Here is a 15,537-nt window from a genome sequence, read left to right on the forward strand (position 1 = left end):
GATTGCCGCTTTTATTGGCAGGTAGTTCATTTGGGCAGAATGTTCTGCACACCTTCCACACAAACAATCCACAGAGCTTAGCAGCTCAGGACAAAAATTTCACCTTCAGGTTTCATTGCCCTGGCAACTAATCAGCCGACTTACTTGACCAATAGAAAAATTCCAACCACAAAATCATTCCATGCGCAAGAAACTGTCACACTCATTTCAAGGGTAGCATGTTCATTGCAGTAGTCAGTACAATGCTATTATGGCGCCAGTGACCCGACTTCTGTAAGGAATTTGTATATTCTCTCCATGACCACGTGGTTTCCTCCCATCCTACAAAAACCTACGGGGTTTGTAGGATTTTTGGGGTAGTGATGCAGGCTCGTCGGCCAGAAGAGCTTGTTACTGTGGTGTATTTCTGAAAATGCTTGTATAGAAGATTTTGGATGGCACAGTTAGCACATTGCGATGAAAGCACCATCCACCTGGTCTAGAATCCAGAACTGTCTGTAAGGAGTTTGTATCTTCTCCTCGTATTTGTGTGGGTTTCCTCTGAGTGCTCCACTTTCTGGCCACCCTTCAAGAACGTATGGGGGTTGTAGGTTAATTAGGTTATAGACTCATGGGCTGGATGGGCCTGATACCGTGCTGTATGTCTACATTTAAATTTAGAATCTAATCACATAGTTAAGTAATTTCAAGGCAAACTCTCCTTTTCATTCATATTGTTCTGGCATCTTAAAGCAAAGCTTGAAGGCTGTGAAGAGCTTTGGTTTAACAGTTTCCAGAGATTTGACATCTAGTGTGCCTCTTCCAGGAATCCTTTCTCATTTGTGATGCAGTGCGGTCGCACACAACCCCATCAGGAAGAACAGCCCATAACCCAGTGATAATGAATGTGCGACAGAGCTGGCTGCGACAGTTGGCCTGCCACAGTTGTGACTTAAAATGATTGCTTCAGTTTATGCACAATGTGCTTCATGTCTTCTGCCCACCCGTAGCTACTAAAATTGATTTAGTTAGTAGGTTCTGACTGATTTATGTCTATGATTGATGTTAAATCCACTTTGTCAAGATTATGTGCTGTGGCAAACTGGATTGTTGACCCTTCCTACACGTTGACATAGTTTCTGCTGGTGTCTTTAGTTCTCATCAGATATAGTGATCAAAAGAATCATCAAAGATCCACACACAGGATAAAAAGACACAATATTATATTTCAGAAAAGAAATCCAGCTGAATGTGTATAATGTCTGAGAGAATTCAGAGAACATATAAAAATATATGACTGATCTTGATTGAAGTAGTAGATCGCTGAGTAAAAATATAGATGACAGATGAAGTATTAACTGCTGTTTTGTGTGTTTTCTGAGCACAGCAACCTAATGAACACTATAATAAATGAAAAGTAATTTGAAATGATCAAAGTGGCTGGTGGTGTGAGACCTTCCTCTGTGTGCTGTAGCTGCTTGATAAAACACAGCACTTTCTTCCACCTTGCTTATAGAGCATGTTTCTGTGTATGTTTCTGTGTCAGCTCTGGAACACGTAAAGATTCTATTGTGACAGAGTACATAGATATGTTTTTGGAAGGTAAATTGGGAAAGGTTTCTATGTGACCTACTCTAACAAACCTTTCCCAATTTACCTCCCATAGCATGTTTCATCAAGATATTCTAAAGTACTTTGTATCCAATAAAGTAATTTTTGAGGTGATTTTTGACATTAAGAAATATCACAAATTCCTCACCGCAAAGTCTCACAAACACTGAGCTGATAATGACCACAAACGATTGTTTTTGATGTTGAGTGAGCAATAACCAATCAGCCGATATACCAAGGAGGAGGTTCCTGTTCATTTTCAATTAGTTAAATGGGGTTCTTTTATGTTCACCTGAATTGGCAGCTTTCACCACGGATCCGGAAGATGGAACCCCTGCAAGGACGCTGCTCCTTCAAACAGCAGTATTTCGGCTTTGAGGTGGGAAATTGAACATGTATCCATCTAGTTCAGCAAGAATAGTATTAGCTGACCCCATGTAATGTGTGCATTATAGACTAGCCAGGTAATGTTTTCATGTTAGCTGCTGCACACAGGCATGGAGATGAAAGGAGAAACTTGAGCACTTTGGCATACTGTTTGTCTTATGCCGAATAATAACTGCTGGATCTTCCACTGAGAAAACAGGCAGCCAAAATCTGATAGGGAGGATATGGAGAACTCTCCTCAACCATACAGTGAGACCCGAGGACAACATAATCCAAATAGGAGTCATCTCCCCCAGCATTGATCTGAATCCAGGATAATATTTTCCCTTTCACTAACTCCCCATTTTTTTTTTGTATTTATGGATTTTGAGTAAATTGGTTGTTCTACCTAAAGATCTGATATGTGCCCTTAATATTAAATGTCCCTTCCACACAAATATTACACACCTCATAGGACATTAAGTCAGTTGGAGATTATCATTATCTGAAATGAACAATAAAATTTCTGCACCGACCAGTTGTGATGTTATGCCGATGAATATCCCAGTATCAGTCCCTTTGTGCCCAAGGTCCATTGCTGATGTATACTAATGCTTGGGTGTAAGAGCTGGAAACTGCAGAAGATTGAAAGGTTTACAGCAGATGCTGAAATCTATGGATTCTCCATCATTCTCACTAATGTGGCAGTAATGCACCCATCAGCATCTTCTAAGCTCTATAAACAGCCATCTGTCACCTTAATTTAATTTTGAAGGTTTATGAAGAAATTCACATACTTTGCAAACTTGCTATTTAATCATGTTCTCAGGAGTTGATGATGTGAATGAAGAAGCAAACATGGCATTTAATCAGATCAAAGATCAAGCTAGGAAAAAGAATAGAGCTCATTTTGAGATTATAGGAAAAAGCCTTGGAAAATACACCTCAAAAGATACATTAAAATAACAATGCGCAATGAGCCTGTGCATGTTCTAAGACTGCGCTATCAATGCAGTATTTAGCAGTGGACCAGTAGGGAAAGATGGTCAACCGATGGTCAGAACACTTCCAATCTCTTTTCAGTGCCAACCGCTCAGTCCAAGATTCCGCCCTGCTCCAGCTCCCTCAACAGCCCCTAAGGCTAGAGCTGGATGAGGTTCCCACCCTGGATGAGACATATAAGGCAATCGAACAACTGAAAAGTGGCAAAGCAGCAGGTATGGATGGAATCCCCCCCAGAAGTCTGGAAGGCTGGCGGCAAAACTCTGCATGCCAAACTGCATGAGTTTTTCAAGCTTTGTTGGGACCAAGGTAAACTGCCTCAGGATCTTCGTGATGCCACCATCATCACCCTGTACAAAAACAAAGGCGAGAAATCAGACTGCTCAAACTACAGGGGAATCACGTTGCTCTCCATTGCAGGCAAAATCTTCGCTAGGATTCTACTAAATAGAATAATACCTAGTGTCGCTGAGAATATTCTCCCAGAATCACAGTGCGGCTTTCGCACAAACAGAGGAACCACTGACATGGTCTTTGCCCTCAGACAGCTCCAAGAAAAGTGCAGAGAACAAAACAAAGGACTCTACATCACCTTTGTTGACCTCACCAAAGCCTTCGACACCGTGAGCAGGAAAGGGCTTTGGCAAATACTAGAGCGCATCGGATGTCCCCCAAAGTTCCTCAACATGATTATCCAACTGCACGAAAACCAACAAGGTCGGGTCAGATACAGCAATGAGCTCTCTGAACCCTTCTCCATTAACAATGGCGTGAAGCAAGGCTGTGTTCTCGCACCAACCCTCTTTTCAATCTTCTTCAGCATGATGCTGAACCAAGCCATGAAAGACCCCAACAATGAAGACGCTGTTTACATCTGGTACCGCACGGATGGCAGTCTCTTCAATCTGAGGCGCCTGCAAGCTCACACCAAGACACAAGAGAAACTTGTCCATGAACTACTCTTTGCAGATGATGCCGCTTTAGTTGCCCATTCAGAGCCAGCTCTTCAGCGCTTGACGTCCTGCTTTGCGGAAACTGCCAAAATGTTTGGCCTGGAAGTCAGCCTGAAGAAAACTGAGGTCCTCCATCAGCCAGCTCCCCACCATGACTACCAGCCCCCCCCACATCTCCATCGGGCACACAAAACTCAAAACGGTCAACCAGTTTACCTACCTCGGCTGCACCATTTCATCAGATGCAAGGATCGACAATGAGATAGACAACAGACTCGCCAAGGCAAATAGCGCCTTTGGAAGACTACACAAAAGAGTCTGGAAAAACAACCAACTGAAAAACCTCACAAAGATAAGCGTATACAGAGCCGTTGTCATACCCACACTCCTGTTTGGCTCCGAATCATGGGTCCTCTACCGGCACCACCTACGGCTCCTAGAACGCTTCCACCAGCGTTGTCTCCGCTCCATCCTCAACATCCATTGGAGCGCTTACACCCCTAACGTCGAAGAACTCGAGATGGCAGAGGTCGACAGCATCGAGTCCACGCTGCTGAAGATCCAGCTGCGCTGGATGGGTCACGTCTCCAGAATGGAGGACCATCGCCTTCCCAAGATCGTGTTATATGGCGAGCTCTCCACTGGCCATCGTGACAGAGGTGCACCAAAGAAAAGGTACAAGGACTGCCTAAAGAAATCTCTTGGTGCCTGCCACAATGACCACCGCCAGTGGGCTGATAACGCCTCAAACCGTGCATCTTGGCGCCTCACAGTTTGGCGGGCAGCAACCTCCTTTGAAGAAGACCGCAGAGCCCACCTCACTGACAAAAGGCAAAGGAGGAAAAACCCAACACCCAACCCTAACCAACCAATTTTCCCTTGCAACCGCTGCAATCGTGTCTGCCTGTCCCGCATCGGACTTGTCAGCCACAAACGAGCCTGCAGCTGACGTGGACTTTTTACCCCCTCCATAAATCTTCGTCCGCGAAGCCAAGCCAAAGAAGAAGTAGGGAAAGAGTCATGGCTATATTTAGGCAGTTTCGGGAGGCAGAGGTTCTGAATGACACTTGCAATGAAGATGTGTAAAACTTTAAACGGACCTAGCTGCAAAGGGATCAATGTGCCAGATTTCATGGTCATGGATCTCTTCATACAGATTTCCTTTAAGATGTGTAAAACACTGAAGATGTGTAAAACTTTAAATGGACCTGGCTATAAATGGATCAGTGTGCCAGATTTCATGGTCATGGATCTGCTCATACAGATTTCCTTTAAGATGCGCTGAAGTTAGTCTCCAGAGCCAGAATCCCTGACAGCATTCCAGTGTGGTACAGTAAAAGTCCTAAAATTCAGAAAGCTCGAGGATTGGATTGGTCTGGATTTTCGGATTTTATGGATTCTCGGGCAGTACTTTTAAAAATCAAAGTTATGGAAGAATGAAGAAGAGATGATCAGGTAAATTTTGATAGTTTATTCATAAGAACATACAGCAGGCTTCATTTATCAAAGCAAACAGTTCTAAAGAAAAATAAAGTCAACGCAATAAAAGAGCAAACGTGTAATGTTTGAAATTATGTTTAAAATGAACATTGCAAAAGAAAAATACAATACACAAATGAATTTATTTGTGATAAGATTACCTCTACTAAGCATGGTCACTCGTTGCCACTATGCATCTGTGGAATTTACACCTGCACGTATGCACACAAAAGCCCGCTAAATTTAAAAAGTTTGAGAGCATGGATTCTCGGGTGATCTGGATTTCTGGCATCTGGATTTTTGGACTTTTACTGTAATCAGATCCAGTTCTACAGGACTAGGAAGGCTTCCAACCAAGTTTTTCTAGAACTGTTACAATACTAACAATACTCAAAAAATATCTTCTTATGTTTGGAATAAAAAGAATCCAAGATTGAGTATATTCTATCTACAGAAATTAAAGATGGTGGTCTGGTTTTACCATATCTTAGACTATTATTGGGCAGTTAACATCTGTTATATTATTTTCTGGATCTACTATTCTGATACATTTGAGCACCCTTATTGGATAGATTTGGAATTGAATTCCATGCAGAGGTATTTAGTAACCTCTTTATTGGAAGCAGCTCTTCCTAAGATTAGTAGGGATACTTTCACCCCAATATTTAAACATACATTACGGATTCAGTTTCAATTTTGGAAGTTCTTTGACTTGAACATTTTTATTTTATCCAGCACCATTTCTCTTAATTATTTTTTTCTTTTTGAAAAGTTAAAGGAATCGTTTCTTTATCAGATTTGTTTATAGATGGTAGTTTAATGTCTTTTGAACAATTATCTAATAAATATAATACACCTAAGTCACATTTTTTTAGATATTTTCAAATTAGAAATTTTCTAACTTCTTAACTGCCTAACTTTCCAGCATTGTACCAACCAGATTTAGTTGATACTTTTTTTCATTTGAGCCCTTCTCAAAAAGGTTTAATAGGTAACATTTATAATAAGTTATTAAGATTGCAATCAAATTTTAATGACAAAATTAAAAAGGGCATGGCAAGGCATTCAAGGCAACCACACTCTCTATGTAAAAAACTTGCCCCAGTTGGAATGTTTCTGCAGGATGTGTTCTTGATGATATTCAGTGGAGAAAACATGAATACAGAAGGTATGTAGTGCACAAAGAAACTAATTTTCCCATTGAATCTGTGCTTTCTTCCAGGTTACCACAATTCAGTGAGTCCTGCCCTCCACCCTTTCTACCACAATAACCCCCCCCCCCCATCCCCTAGCCCTCGCTACATAGACCCAAAGTGATTTTTTTTCCCCTATCACGTACTTATCCATGATTGAATCTGCATCTTATATCTTCCAGCAAGACATTCCAGATTCTAATCACTTGCTGCGAAAAGCATTTTTCCTCATATTATATTTGGCTATTTTGTCAATCACCTTCACTCTATGTACGCTGCTTCATGGCCTTCTGTTAAGGGGAATAGTTTTTTCTCTATCTATTCCATCTAGACACTTCATTATTTTAAATGCCTCTATCAAATCCTTTCTCTGCTATCTCGATTCCAAGGTTCTCCAGTCTATCTACATAACTAAAGTCCCTCATCTCTGGAATCATTCCAGTAAATCTCTCCTGAGAGGTGGTTGCAAGTAGGCATGGATTTAAGTAATTGGTAAAAACTCTTTCATAGTGTGATGAAGTCATCATCAGAATGACAAATTCAATAACACAAATCACACTTGACTAGAGATTGTCATTTGCCTTGAGTCCTCTCTACCAGTATCCACAGGGATAATTTCGTGTTAAAAAACTCAGTCCCTTTTGGGGGCCAATATTACTTAGTTTCAAACAATTGAGGTTTAAGAACTGAACAATACATTTCCATTGTAAGGATGAATATTATTGCATTGACAAGTTTCAGTTGGACTTTGTTGGCTTATGAATGAATAACACGATTATTGTCATAGTTTTAAATCAGTGGTTGATGTGCATGTTTTGTTGCAGCTCTAGACTTCAGATTTATGCACATGCCTTCACATCCAAACAGAAGCTTCCAACAGTCAAACATTTTCATTCCGTCCACAGGCTCCTAAGATGTTCCAATAAATACCAGCTTAAGCTCAAAAAATACTTCCTTACATTTTAAATTGACACTTTTTCCTCAATTTCCACCTGGAGGTTATACCAATTACTTTAACTCTAAGAGGCACAAAGGAGGCTGCAGATGCCTGAATCTGGAGTAACGATCTGCTGGAGGATCTCAGTGGATCGACCAGCAAAAGTGGGAGAAAAAAAATTGTCCATGTCTCAGGCCCCTTCGTCAAGACTTCAAACCAAAACTTTGGCTGTTCTGTCACCCACTGATGCCACTTGACCCATTGAGTTCCTCCAGAAGATTGTTTGTTACTTTAAATCTATGTCTTTTCAATAAACCATAGTTTGGGACTCAAATTAAATTAAACAATTCCTGATCCTAATCATTGTTTTAAAGCAGCATCTTTGTTGCTTGTTTTTCCCATTTACAATTCCTCTTTATGCTTGTTCCACTGCCTTTCCTGTGTGCTTTGATTTTTCCTGTTATGTTAATCATTGCTCCCTTCAACCTCACCTCAAGTCTTTAATTTCATTCCTTCTTTTTCTCTCTCTCTTTTCTTGGCCCCAGTTTAAAACCTATTGGCTTATGTTACCCCACAAAAAGTGAACAACTTTTATTTGCCTATCCTGACCAATTTGCACTTACCAGGATCAGACCACCTCAACCTAGCAGTAGGTTGGTGCTGAAAGCCATCCTGGATGTGATTTGGTGAGGTGGTGTGTGGTGTAGAAAGCCAGCATAGATGTGATTGGTGAGGTCAGGTGTGGTGAAGCCACAGACTTACCATGATAGAGGGCTCAGTCATGCCTTGGAAACCATCTCTCAAAGAGCTTGAATATCAAAACGCTGCCTCATACTGATTTAAAATTATATATACAGTTAGAAATGTTATAAATTATTAAAAAATAAAAACACTAAATGCAGTGGAAGACTCCTGCAAAAAATGTAATCAATTAATCAAAAAACAAATTGCAGTCTTTCCTCTCTGTTGAAATGAATATTCTGACAGAACCCATAGCAAGATAACTGCTGGGAACCTGCAGGAAGTTGGCACTGTGCTCCTGGATTCCTGTGAGGACCTCTCAGGAAGTTAAGAGCTTACATTTTCTTGCATGTTTGCACAAGAATCCAAACCACCTGGTGTTTCATTTCTCTGGAAATTCCAGGCTGTTATCTTTCCAAAGGTTCCCAGTCCTGTCAAAAGATTCAAGATTTCTTTATTGTCATTGCCATAAAACAGATGTAATATTACATGATATATGCTTTAGTCTGCCATAAGGTAGACAGCTTTGCCATCAACAGAAATTGCCACGCGCCTTACAGTCAGAAGCTCCTTTTATACTGCAAAGCCACTGTATTCCCATAGACATGATCTGTCTTAAGAAGCCGGTTTGCGTGTTCACACAGAACTGACAAAAGCCGGCTGTGAGTCAAATTCGCTCCACTGTTGAGAGTTCCCCCCACCCCCCCACCACCTTGGAGGATCGAAGACGGGCAAGTCTGGACTACCCAATCTACCTTCAATTTTTTTTACACAGAGATCAAAAGGCAGATAAAATCTGGCCTTTAAATTCTGTGTAAAAGGGGCTTAAAGAAAGAGTTCAGTCATCGAGCATCCAGTCCCTCAGACTCCAGTCCAAAACATCAGCAACCCAGGCTCCACATCCGAACCTCTGACAGGATCCTAAAGGCTATAGCGCATTCAGCAACCTCTCACATCTGACACCTCGTCAGCCAGTATTGAGCCAGTCTCCAGCAGTCTGCAGCCTGGTGCGAGTCATTTTACTAGAGTTGCCAGCTGCCCACAGCCTGCGTGGGTTCCTCGCCTCACGTCACCAACAGCAGGCCACCTGTATGTTCTTCAGCCACAAAGCCCCTCACTGGTCCACTGCCCCGTGGGTCGTCTCCTCTGGTTCTCTTCCTCAAACAGGGAGAATGGGGTGATCTCATTTTCTGGTGCCCTGCATCAGTCCACTGCTCCCCCAGAGTCTGTAACCCCTTGAGAAGGCTGCCAATCATAGGTGCTGCCATCTTGGGCCCAGATCTCGCGTTAGCATGATCTTAACTCCTTTAACTGGCCATTTAAAGCTTGAACAGACCCATCGGTGGTTGAACTGGGCAGTAGAACCCTGTGGGGTGGTGCTGTGTCTCCGCTCTCCCCAGGTCCATGCGTATGGCCGGAGTGTTACTGTTGTAGCAGCTGCGGCAGCACCGCCATTTTTGATCATTGTACTCTTGGCACTCATTGAATCATTGAATCTATTGTAAGGTAAAACATCATGAGATGGGAATGTGTAAGGAGTTACCCTGTACAGGGCTGTAACAAGATGTGAATGCATCCTTGTACTTACAAGATAAGAGAGACATTGATGGATTGAGAGGCAGGAAGCTAGCAGGGAAAGGATAGCAACAGTTTTAGTCATTGGACAAGTAATGATATGATGATGTTCTAAGCACATATCCAAGGGTATAAAAAATCACCATTTTGCTGATAACGGCAGAATGCATTCTCCGACTAACATGTTTAGTCGCAAGTGTTACAATCCGGTAATAAAGAACAAAGAACCCTGATTTCGACTCAGCCTGGTGTTTGTCTCACTCATTCATGAACAAAGCAGACCTAACACTATTCAGGATGGAAACTGAGAGACCTTAAAATTTCAAGGGGTGCAGGGAAAGAATGAGATAACAACTGCAGTATTTTGTTTCTCTCTCCGCTGATATTTTCTGACTTACTCATTTTACTTTGGACTTCTCGAACTTGTGTACCAGAGTGTACAGTGACATGGTGGTCATGGGCTACTCATGTCTAGAAGCCTGAAGACTTATTCTGGAAGAAAAGGTTTGGTCAGTCTTTTCAATGCTCCATTTAGAGTGAACCAGGATGACTGGATTTTATGGATGCGACACAGAAGCAAGAGCAGGCCATTCATCCCTCCTGATCCCTTCAACACAAATAATGTTGACCTTTTACCTTAATGGAACCTGCCAACACTACAATTATATCCCTTAATTCCCTTAATAACTAAAAAAATCACTGATCTTTGTCTTGATCTACTCATCAAAAAAAAGCCTCCTTAATCCTCTTGCATAAACAATGAGATTCCTTTTTGGGTGGAAATAGGTAATTTATTAGAATGAATAATAGGGGTTAAATTCCCACAGGAATCTCGTGTTATTTTATGATATTAGAGGGGTTAAATCTAAATTAAAATTGAATATGTATCAAGAGAAGTTTCTTCAAATTGCTTTAGCAATAGCTAGAAAATGTATTGCTACCTAACTTCTGGTATAGATTTGGGAATAGAGAGATGGCATGTGGAAGTCTGGAGTTGTATACCACTTGAGAAAATTACTTATAATTTAAGAGATAAATATAGATTTTGGAAAATAAGCAGCCCACATTTACAAAGTGTGGATATGAATGTTTCAATGAATCTCAGACATTCCCTTTCTCCTAAAGGTCTCTGTATATTAGAAGAAGACTTATAGTAAGGAGTGCTCCTGTTGAAGATCTCTTGACCCACTTATTTTTTGTAGAGGGTTAAAGGGTGTGAGATTTATAAATTATTTCTCTTTCATTCTTTTCTTTTTCTTATATATACTACATGTATATGATATGGATTTGTATTACTGTAAAATGCACAAATCTTTTGTGGTTTTGAATTTATAAATAAAATATATTTTAAAAATGAGATGACAACAGAATTTGGACGAACTGGGACTGTAGGCCAATTTAACTCAGATAAATCTAAAGTGCTGGATTTTAATAGGTTAAACTAGGCCAAGGCTTCCACAATACGTTGCAGAGTTTTAGAGGTAATACTAGAGGTAAAACCAGAGTGAGAGAGAAAATATTTAATAGACCTGAGTGATTCCTCCTTCACCCAGAGAGTGATGGGTAAGTGGAATAAATTGCCAAAAGAAGTGGTGGAGCTAAGTACAACTGTAACATTTAAAGACAGTTAGACAGGTACAGTACATGATTGGAAAGGTTTACAGGGATATGGAGTGTGTGCAGGCACATGGTACCAGTTTAGGTAGACAATTTAGTCAGCATGGATAAGTTGAACCAAAGGGCCTGTTTGTGTGCTGTAAAACTGTATAACTCCATGACCCTATTTCAAAGATTTTTTCTCAACTCTCTCATGAATGGCCAGCTACATTTTGAGGCTGTGATCTGTTGATGACACTAGACAATAAATGTTTTCATAAGTTTTCTACCTGAAAAAAATTGGGGATTATGATAGACAACTTCAATCTGAATCGAAAGATCATTTCAGATTTGCTCCATTGCATAGGAAGTTGGAGAAACATTCCATTAATTTATATTGAATTTAGCATGTTTAATTGCATAATGATGCTGACCCATTGCATTAGGTCAACTGACCTAAAAATGTTTTGCCGCTGATTTTTGTTGAACACAGCATTGGATGCCTCTCGTGTCAGTGTCCAAAAATAGTCAGCCAGCATCGGTGGATTCCAATTGCCCTGATAACGCTTTTCCATGGTTGCAATGTCCTGGTGAGACCTTTCATCATGTTTGTCTCTGACTGCCCCAAGATCAGCAGGGAAGACGTCCAAGTGCGAGTGCAGAAAATGAATTTTCAATGAGACGTTGCACTTCGTGGTTTTGTTAAAATATGACAAGAAATCACAACAATAAGTTATGTCTAAAAAAGAGTACATGACAGGAAATTTTTAATTTGATTTGCATGATCAGCAGCCTAAAATATATAAAATACACTCAAAAGTGTTCAGGAGCCAAAATCTTCAGTGTCCAGTGTTATAGATCTCTCAGCCAGAGGAAACATTCTCCTTTGTCAATGTAGCAAGAATTTTATTTGCTTCAACTTGAGATCATCTCTCATTCGACTAACTTCAAGAGTGTACAAGCCAGTATTTGGGAAATTTAACTTCAAATAAATAAATGTGAAATGTAAATGCTGGTGGCATGGCTAGTGTAGCAGTTAGCGCAATTCTAGTACAGTGCCAGTGACTCAGGTTCGAACCAAGCACATGACCTGCGTGGGTTTCCTCCGGATGCTCCAGTTTCATCCCATCTTCCAAAAACATACAAAGTTTGTAAGTTAAGTGGTTTATTTGGGCACCACATTCTTGTGGGCTAGAAGGGCCGGCTACCATGTTGAAATTGAAAATTGTAAATTAAATTTTAAGAATATATCATTATTGGTGACCATATAGGTTTACACTCACTGGAATGCAAAAGAATGAGCCATGGTTCTATTGATCCATGTAAGATTCTGAGCGAGATTGACAGTCTGGCTGATGTCTCCACATGTGGGGGTATCTAGAACTTGGGTGGAAAGTTTTAGAATAAAACCTTGCCCATTTAAAATGAACATGAGGGGGATTTTTTCTTTCTTTCACAGAGCTATGCATCTTTGGAGTTCTCTATTCCAGAAAACTGTAGAAGCAGAGTTATTGAATATATTAAAAGTCAAAAGTGAGAGAGATTTAAAGTATGAGGGAGAGTATGAGATAATGTTTGTGAGGCCAAGATTGGATCATCCACAATTTTATTGGAACAGCTTTTGGGATTGATCAGCCCATTCTTGCTCCAGCTTCCTTTGTTCCTACACATTGTTATGAACCATCCGCCAGGTTGATTAAAGTCTTTCAGCAAAAGATGGCCGCCAGTCTCACTCAGTCTGCTGAATATGGAGTTGACATTGAACTGCCTTCAGAACTGACTTAGCAATTTGGAAATAAATGCTGCTGTGCCCATTACCATGAACAAAAAAATGGCATTCAAACATGAGCCTATTAAAAACTGGGATTAATGTAAATAAGTGATGGGCATGGTCTTGATGGGAAAAGTAACTGATTCTATATGGTATGACTATATGACATCTTGATTTTCTCTTCTCCACCCCCTGTTATCTTCTTGCAATGTTGTGTAATAGCAGCTGATGAACTCTTGTCTCCAAGCTGAAGATTTCTGGAATTTGAAAATGCTGACTTGACCCCATATCAACTGGGCTTTAATTTTAATGTTTCTCTTAGCTCATGCACTCTCTTGGAAGAGTCACAAACAACTCCTTATTTCTAATTCTGGCATTGATTCAGACTTTAGGACAGTGGTTCTCAACCTTTTACTTTCCACTCACATACCACTTTAAGTAATCCCTATGGCATAAAGAAAGAAGGTTGAGAACCACTGCTTTAGGAACTAGGATAATTCAGTGATTCTTTTTTCTTTAACTCTTTTTCTCACAGAACCAAGCGAGGACCTGAAGGGGAGGAGTATCAGCTCTGAACCGTTGCCAAAGGCAGAGAGCAAAGAGAAAGGGGCTCACGGTGCTACAGGGGAACCAATCAAATCTCAGGAATGGGATGGTAGCCCTGGACCACCAGCACCAATGACAAGTCGAATGGGAAGGTCCTCAGTAAGCCCGACTCTGTTAGCAGGGCATAACAGTTCGGACACCATGCGTCAAGGTAACTAAATGATTGTCAAACACAAAGTTTACTGGCATATGCATTCAACTAAAGCAAATATAGATGTCAGTAACACTCTGAAGATCAAGCCACATCTGTGAAGGGTGAATCAAAGTCAATATTTCTGATCGAAGATCCTTCGTCACAACTGGAAAAGAGAGGAAACACGTGCAGCGAGGGGTTGGGTGGAGAGAACAGAGGGAGGGTCTGGAATGGAATGAAGTAAAACAAGAACTTGTTGAAACTGTCAGCTGCAGGTGAGAAAAGCTATGGCAACTCTGAAACAACAGGATTAGGTAGCATCCTTGGTGACAGAGCAAAAGAGGAGATATCACAGGTGAATGGCCACCCATCAGACCTTGTCCATTCTGAGACAAATAGGAAAGGCTAGTAATTCAATATTGAGAGCTGCAATGTTGAGTGAAATATACAAAAGTGCCAGAGAAACTCAGCAGGTCACACATCATCTATAGGAAGTAAAAGGCAGTCAATATTTCGGGCCTGAGGCCTTTGATGGGAAAGTAGAAAAACAAGTAGATGCCTGAATAAAATGGTGGGGAAAAGGGGAGAGGTGAAGAGGGAGGAAGGGGAAGGGGGAGGAGTAGATACTTCCTGACCTCCAGAGTTTCTCTAGCACTTCTGTACATTGTCCTGGATATGCAATGTTGAGGAAAGACGTGGAAAGGTATTGATCAATTTGAATATTGCAATAATGGATAAAATGGACATCCCAGAGAAGCTAAAGACAACAGCCATTTGCTTTGGGTTGAAACGAACAACAAGCATGGCATTCCACTTTTGATAATGTTCTTTATGTCACCTACCAGTAGGAATAATCCAGATGAATAAAACTATCAGTAAATTACAGAGAATCAAAAGTGTAGAGTAGTGAAAACAAGGGAGCCGATTCAATCAAAAGAGAATTGGATATAAATTTGAGAGAGAAATAATTGTATATAATAAAGAGAAAGCAGGGATGTAGGACCAACTGGTTTTATTCTACAAAATGCTTGCACAGACTAGGTGGACCAAATAGCCTCCTTCTACACAGTAACGTATATGGTTCACTTGATTTCATCCTCAATGAACAACTACCTTCATCTTCGGAAAACTCATACAGGTTAGGATTTGCGGTTTATTACTGATCAATTCCTTCCTTTGAGTGTTTGTTATGCATTTTGGTTGCATGAATAGGGATGCTGTGTAATGTTTTCCTCTTGACAGATATGAGCATTTTTACTTCTAGTGCCAAGTCTGGTCAATGGAACTCTGACACCACTGTGTGGATCAACTCTACACAAAAGAATGTTTCCCTCTGGGAGGCAGAGGCTTAGTGAACATACTCTGCATAATTCTACACTAAATATTATTAGCAAAATTTGCACCATAAAAGCACACATTTATGCGTGTGTAATAGTCAATATTGTGTAAAGTCGACGCATCCTATTTTTTCCCCCAAAATCTGGTATTTTCCATATATCTTGTGTGTAAAAGTTGGAGTGGCCATGGCCGCTTGCCCATCAGAGCCCTCGGCAACCTGGCACAGAATCTTGCATGGGCCCCAGCCACCCGCACAT

The 15,537-nt window shown here is 40.8% G+C and overlaps 1 protein-coding gene across 1 annotated transcript in view; it reads left to right on the plus strand.

Annotated features, from left to right (window-relative positions):
* nyap2a (neuronal tyrosine-phosphorylated phosphoinositide-3-kinase adaptor 2a) overlaps positions 1-15,537 on the plus strand; it is a 144,492-nt gene that overhangs the window by 97,821 nt on the left and 31,134 nt on the right. The window contains exon 5 of the mRNA XM_069897881.1: positions 13,739-13,960. Coding sequence (XP_069753982.1) covers positions 13,739-13,960 — 222 coding nt within the window. The remainder of the gene's footprint in view (positions 1-13,738; positions 13,961-15,537) is intronic.

This window comes from Narcine bancroftii, chromosome 9 (assembly GCF_036971445.1).
Source record: "Narcine bancroftii isolate sNarBan1 chromosome 9, sNarBan1.hap1, whole genome shotgun sequence".
Lineage (NCBI taxonomy): Eukaryota > Metazoa > Chordata > Chondrichthyes > Torpediniformes > Narcinidae > Narcine > Narcine bancroftii.